Below are 6,698 nucleotides of genomic sequence, written 5' to 3'. Positions count from 1 at the left end.
CGGTTGGTCATTGTAATGCACTCTGGCTAACTTAAGCACTCAACCAACAGACGTGTATCTAGGGCCTACTATGTACAAGCCAGTATACTAAAACAATACAGGAATACAAAGAAGTAAAATTATTGGTCCTTGCCCTGCTCCAGCTTCCAATGTAGTTTGTAAGATTAAACATAGACACAGATTACTCCATTTTCAATGTCTTTAAAAGAATAATGATGTGAACTAGACTGTGTGTTAGACTCACCCATGCTGAAAACTAGAGGAAGCAGGGGCTGAGGTACGGCCCTCCCCACGCCCTCAACATGGATCAAGTCTATCTGAATCAGACTTCTGAGTTCCAAGTTTGAGTGCTGCTTTGAACCCCCTTCTCTGAAAGTGTTTCAGCCAGCCTTACACCTGTCATTGTTAGTGGCCCTATTTGGGAGCTATTTTATGGACTCGTGACAATGGAGCAAGATAAACAAATATATATATAATGTGTAAATGTATATTATGCATATCCAAATCGTATACAAGGTGATGTTGAAAGCAAGGAGTACTGGGCTTTTCACTCTGCACGAGAGGAGGCTAAGACAAACAAGAGAGTATATAAGAAAACTATAACAAAATCTCCAAACTCACTGGATACAAGCAAACATAGAAAGGCTGGAAAAGGATAATAAAAGAGGACCCAGCCAAGAGGAGAGGGGGCCTTAGACACACACACACTTCACCCTCACCCTCAGTGTCCTGGGGGAAGAAAAAAAAAAGCCCTGGGCTTGGCAAACAGGGAAAAGGAAAGCAGAGACATTTTCAAACACCAGGAATAAATAAATAAATATGTTAAACTAGAACATAACTTATTAGGCACCGCTTGAAAGGGGCAACGCTCTCTAGCCTGCAGGTGGCGGCGGCACAGTGGGGATAGGCCAGGGCTCTGTGGGCGGCACAGGGGTCCGGGGAGCAGGACACTGAGTCTGTCGCTACTCTTAGAGCTGCACCTCCGGTGTTTGGGTGAGGGATACAACCTAGTGTAGCTGCAGCCACGCTCCCAACCGGCCCCCGGGGGGAAGGCCGCCCTGCCCTCGGTGGCCTAAGGCAGACCAGCGCCCAGGAGTGCCGGTCTTTGAAACCTAAAGCCCGGCGGTCCGCAGGGCTGGAGGCGGTGGCTTCCGTGACAATCCCTCTTCCCGTCCCCAGCCTCGGTCCTCGTTCTCCGCTCCTTTTGGCTCCAAAGAGGGGTTTGGCTGGGAGCTGCGCCCTGCCTGGGGTTCGCTGCGCGGGACCGAGTTTACTCAGCACCTGGCTCCGCTCCGGGTGGGGTGGGAGTGGCGAAGGGGCTCGGAGGGCGCCGCAGCCTCGCCGTGGAGCAGGAGGAAGGGCCGGCCGCCCAGTTCACGCTCAGGTCCGTCTCCCGTAACGTAGGGCCGTGCCCAGGGGGAGAGCGGCGGTTCCAGGGACCCCGCTAGGGGCACCGGGCGGAATCCGGCCAGCGAAGGGGCGCGGCTGGGCGGGGCGGCGCGGGGCTGAGGGCCAGCTGGGGACTCACCCCGAGCGAAACCCGTGGCTGGGCTTCAGCACACCGAAAGCACGGCTGGCGGCCTGAGTTGGAGACGCGAAAGGGTTCGCGATCTGCACCTGGCAGGACTGGGCGGAAGGAAAGATCGAAGTCGCAGAGTGGGAAGCCCAGGGGGTGCAGAAGTAACAACCGCAGTGTAGGAAGGCGGGAGAGTGGAGAAGCGGGGCTCTCGCAAGCCTTCCCCGGTTACAAGCCAAACGCCCAAGGCCACCTTGGCCGCGCTCCTTTCCCGGGTCCCTGAATCCGAAGCCCGGGGCGCCCCAGCGTCCCCTCCGCACTTGGCCACCCTGCACCCTGACCCCCTGGGAATGATACTCCCACCTCTCACACCCGGCCTCCCTTGGCCCTCCCCCGCCCCCCTCTCCTGGGAGGGCCCGGCTCAGAGCGTCGTGATCCGGGACGTGCAGGTGCCGTTTCGGAAGACGCCCCCGGACTCCAGGTTCTCGGGCTGGAAGTCCTCCACGCTGTAGGCGCGGCTCTTGAGGGCGGTGGCGTAGTAGTCCACCGGCTCCTCCGTGGCGTTGTCCATCCAGCTGAGGCACAGGATGCGCTGGAAGGAGCGCTTGAAGTTGTCCGAAAGGAAGCCGTAGAGGATGGGGTTGGCGCAGCTGTTGGCGTAGCCGAGGATGACCGACAGCTGGCTCACGGTGGCGTCGTCCTGCTCGGCGAACACGTTCACCAGCTGCACCACGTAGAAGGGCATCCAGCAGATGACGAATACCATCACCACCATCATCACCATCAGGGTGATCTTGCGCTCGGAGCGCTTGCGCTGCTGCCAGCCGGCCTTGAGGGCCACCATGCGCATCTTCGTGATGATGAGCACGTAGCACAGGCAGATGGCCCCGACGGGCAGCAGGAAGCCCATGAGGAAGGTGTACAGCACGAAGCCCACCAGCCAGCGCTGGGCCGGCTCGGGCATGAGCATGTTGCAGGCCACCGTGCCGTCGCTGTTGGCCGCCGTGCGCGAGAAGACCACGATGGGCAGGATGACCAGCAGCGAGAGCACCCACACCCCCAGGTTCACCACCTTGGCCACGGTGGGCCGGCGGTAGCGCGCCGCCTTGATGGGGTGCACGACGGCCACGTAGCGGTCCACGCTGAGCACGGTCAGGCAGTAGATGCTGGTGAACATGTTGACCGCGTCCACGCTGAGCACGAGGCGGCAGAGCAGCGCGCCGAAGGGCCAGTGGCGGAGCAGCGTGGAGGTGACCAGGAAGGGCACGCTGAGCATGAGCAGCTCGTCGGCGATGGCCAGGTTCAGGATGTAGATGTTGGTGGCGGTCTTCATCTTGGCGTAGCGCAGGATCACGTAGATGACCATGGAGTTCCCACACAGCCCCACCAGGCACACCACGGAGTAGATGAAAGAGATGAGGATGGCGCTGCCCTGGCCCTCGCTCAGGGTCCCATTCTGGGATGCGTTTCGCCCGGGCTCCTCCATGCCGTCCGCGGCGCCGGCCCCCGGGCCCCTGCTGCCGCCACCTTCGCCACAGCTGCCCGCGCTGGGGCCGGGAGAGCAGGGAGAGGAGGCGGTGCCATTGGGGAACATCTCCGCGGAGGTGGGGGCGGGGGGGGGGAGGACCGCGGGGCTGCAGGGGCTGGGGAGTTCTCCTGGGCCCCCGCCGCTGGCGCCCTCACTCAGCACCCTGGCCGTCCGCCCGCAGCTCACTGCCGCCCGGCGCCGGAGGGCAGCGCACCGCGGCTGCCGGGAGCGCGGCTCCGACCCGCGCCCGCGGGACGCATGGCCCGACTGCTGCCGGCGCGCAGCCGCTCGCCGCTCCGGGCGCCCGGCCACCCGCTAGCGCCGAGGGGGGAAGCCGGGAGACTGAAGCCCCGAGCCGCACAGCCATTAACTGGCGCGCTCCGGGCTGGTGAATGATTAATAAGCACCGCCAGCGCGTCAGCAGCTACGAAAGGGAAGGGGAGGGGGAGAGAAAGAGAAAGCTATATAGGAGGCTTATCACCTCTCCCCATTTGGTATGTTTCCCAGTCCCGCGCTCGGTTTAATCCGAGTAGTTTTTTTTAATTTTATTTTTTTGTTTTTTTTCCAGGGCTGCCCTGCAGCACCCTTTATCCATCCCTCACCGGGACCTGCGGAGTTTCTCCGCCTTTCTGGAGGGTGGGTGGGAGCCAAAGGTGTAGATTCTGCCCCTTGACCCGGCCCCTATCCAGGGCCGAGACGGAAGCGGACCCCAAGGCATAGAGAGGTGTCTGGAGTTCATCCCAGTTACGCTCAGCTGCTGCCCCGCCCCAAGGGACCCCTTACTCCACTGGGGTCCAATCGTCCCGGGACCTAAGCCCCACCTCCCGCCCCGCTCGTCCAGCTCCTCGGACCCGCCCAGCCCCCTTACCTAGGGCGCGCCACCTCCGGACCCGCGCGGAGACGCCCGCGCCAAGTGCCTGTGCAGCCCGGCTGCGCGGTGACGCGCTTCGTGCGGTTCCACTCCTTTCTCTGGGAGGGACCCCCACACCCGCACCGACGCGTCTGCTCTTCGGGTCCCGGAAACTGACCCTAAGCCGGGAGCCTTGGGAGCAGGGGCAACAAGGCTGCGTTTGGGGCTCCTGCGTTACGTCACCGCAGGCAGCTCTTCGCTGGCGGGGGTGCTCAGGGCCCTGGGGACACCATCGCGAATCTCCATGAAAGCGTGCAGTGCCCAGAGCCCCCCGCGTCTCCCAAGGGAATATCGACTGCCCGAGGCTCCCTCCAGAATGTGCCAGACGCGGTGTTGGAAATCCATGTAGGTGTTCGCTGGGGAGAGACAGGCTGGCCGCTAGGGAAGGCTCCGCCCGCACCCCTGCCGTACTTTGTACCCGGAGAGTTGGCGGGCCGGCCCGGGGGGAAGAGTGCCAAGGCCTGGGTGAGCTGGGACGTTAGCGCCTCTAAAACCCAAGAAGGGCCGGCCGTGCAGGTGGCCAGACTTCCTCATCAACCCCAGGAATGGAACGATGGCCTTGGAGTCTTTCCGTCGAAATACTAGGATTTCGGCCTTTTCTGAGGCCCCTGGACGTGAGACCCGGCTTCAACGTATCTGCCTAAACCTTTAAGACACAAAAAATCGATTCAGGCAAGCCTAAAGCTCGCCTACTTCCTTTGGGAATTGAATTGATCCTGTGGGCGGGTAGTTCAATTGCCATGATTTCTAGCCACTTCTGGGACTTCCAACCCTCTCTAGTCTAGGCTCCCTTTGGCTTTCCAATCGTTTCAGTCCAGAGCTCCCTGTTCCTTTTCAATATCCCTTCAAGTCTTTATATGAATCGTGCAGGTTCCCAGGAAGGCTGACCCACAGCAACCTAGCACTGGGCCTCTTTCAAGCTTTAGCTTTGTCTCCAGTTTCCTGTTCCGCCTCCCCTCAACCAGAGGGCACCCACTGAGCTGAGTCTCAGCTTTCCCTCCTGTCCGTACAGTTTTCACTAAGGAGGGGCAAACAAGCAGAACTAAACTCCTCAGGAGGCTATGTGTACCTTTGTGCCACAGTCCAGAATGCAGAAATGGATGCAGAAATGGGGGGGGGGGGTAACAATTCCTATTGCCCCTTGCTTTATTGGGGTAATCATTTGCATATGTGTTTTAGTTCTCAAAACTAAGTGCTCCAGCAAGGAAAAGAATAGCTTCGGTAGTCTATTGGTTATAACAATTAATGATAAAATAAATGACAGACTCTCATAGGAATATGTGCTGTGGACACTGAATTATTAATGAGAAATGTGCTAGGAAGGAATTTGATATTTCATATGGCTCAACCTATTTAACTCAGTGCTTTATCTAAACAAATTACTTTATCTAAAAGGAATATGGAATTGGTGGTTAGTTGTATATTATTTTTAAAAATACATCACATATGGAGGGAAAAAAATGAATGTTCATCAGGTTTTAAAAGTGGCTTTTCCCCCCATAAAACTTTTTCTAGCCAAGCCTTATAATGTTTTAGATGCCTCTTGGGCAATCGCTGACTAAAGACACCTGGCTATTCCTCAGGGGGCTGATATTTCAACAGTCATCACTTAGACACCTGGCTGTTAATCATGGTGGCTAGGGGAAGTGGGTGATGGGAGCAGGTAAAACAGCTCTGTTGTTCAGAATCTCCTATGTTCACTTTGCAGCTCATTTTAGGGAAAGCTCTCAATTTAGTGGTAGCCTCATATATAAAAGAAGAAAACTTAAGAGCTGATATGAACATGCTTTTTTTGTTTGTTTGTTTCTGAAGTGGTTTCTATGATGAATTAGTATCCATAAAATAAGATTGATAATGAGATATCACTTTACATCCACTAGGTTGGCTATAATATAATATATATATATATATATATATATATATATATATTTAAGAAAATAACAAATGTTGTCAAGCATGTGGAGAAATTGGAACCCTTCTATGTTGCTGGTGGGAATAAAAAAATGATGCAGCAGCTTTAGAATGTTTGGTGATTCCTCAAAAAGTTAAACATAAAATTGCCATATGACCCAGCAATTCCACTTATAGGTATTTACAAGTCACCCCCCCACACACACACACCCGCAATTGAAAACAAATGTTTGAACAAAAACTTGCACTTGAATGTTCATAGCAGCACTATTCATAATCGTCAAAGAGGCCAAATATTCATCATCCAATGAATGGATCAGTAAAAAGGAATGAAGTACCAATACATGCTACAACATAGATGAACTTTGAAAACATTTGCAAAGTGAAAGATGCCAGCCAGGACATATATATTGCATGATTCCATTTATGTTAAATAGCCAGAATAGGCAAGTTCCTAGAGACAAAGCAGCTCAGCAGGGCTGATGGGGAGAGGGAATGAGGAATTACTGCCTAATGGAGATAGGATTTCTTTTGGGGGTAATGAAAATATTCCCAATTAGACAATGTTGGTGATTATACAATGTAATACATGTACTAAAAGCCACTGAATTGTACACTTTAAATGGTTAAAATTGTGAATTTTGTGTTGTGTGAATTTTACTTCAATAAAAAGAGAGAGAGATTGAGATGGATGTGAGCCATGCAGTGTTAATCAAGTCTTCTCAGTCATGTATTTCTTAACATTGTATCTGTGGACTGATCCATCAACAAACAAAAACAATCAAGCTAAAGGCAGCATTTCTGGGCTAAACAACATGTGATTGGGTTGCAGC

At 54.5% G+C, this 6,698-nt stretch overlaps 1 protein-coding gene across 1 annotated transcript; it reads right to left on the bottom strand.

Moving 5' to 3' along the window:
• Positions 1-1,937: 1,937 nt before the first annotated feature.
• On the bottom strand, positions 1,938-3,110 carry SSTR1 (somatostatin receptor 1). Its single transcript, XM_054715616.1, has one exon. It carries the CDS (start codon positions 3,108-3,110, stop codon positions 1,938-1,940), a length of 1,173 nt encoding a protein of 390 aa, XP_054571591.1.
• Between the last annotated feature and the right edge of the window lie 3,588 nt (positions 3,111-6,698).

The sequence above is a fragment of the Eptesicus fuscus genome, chromosome 5 (genome assembly GCF_027574615.1).
Source record: "Eptesicus fuscus isolate TK198812 chromosome 5, DD_ASM_mEF_20220401, whole genome shotgun sequence".
In the NCBI taxonomy this organism is placed as follows: domain Eukaryota; kingdom Metazoa; phylum Chordata; class Mammalia; order Chiroptera; family Vespertilionidae; genus Eptesicus; species Eptesicus fuscus.
Note: the sequence above shows the minus strand (reverse complement) of the source record. Positions and strands in the feature narration are given on the sequence as shown.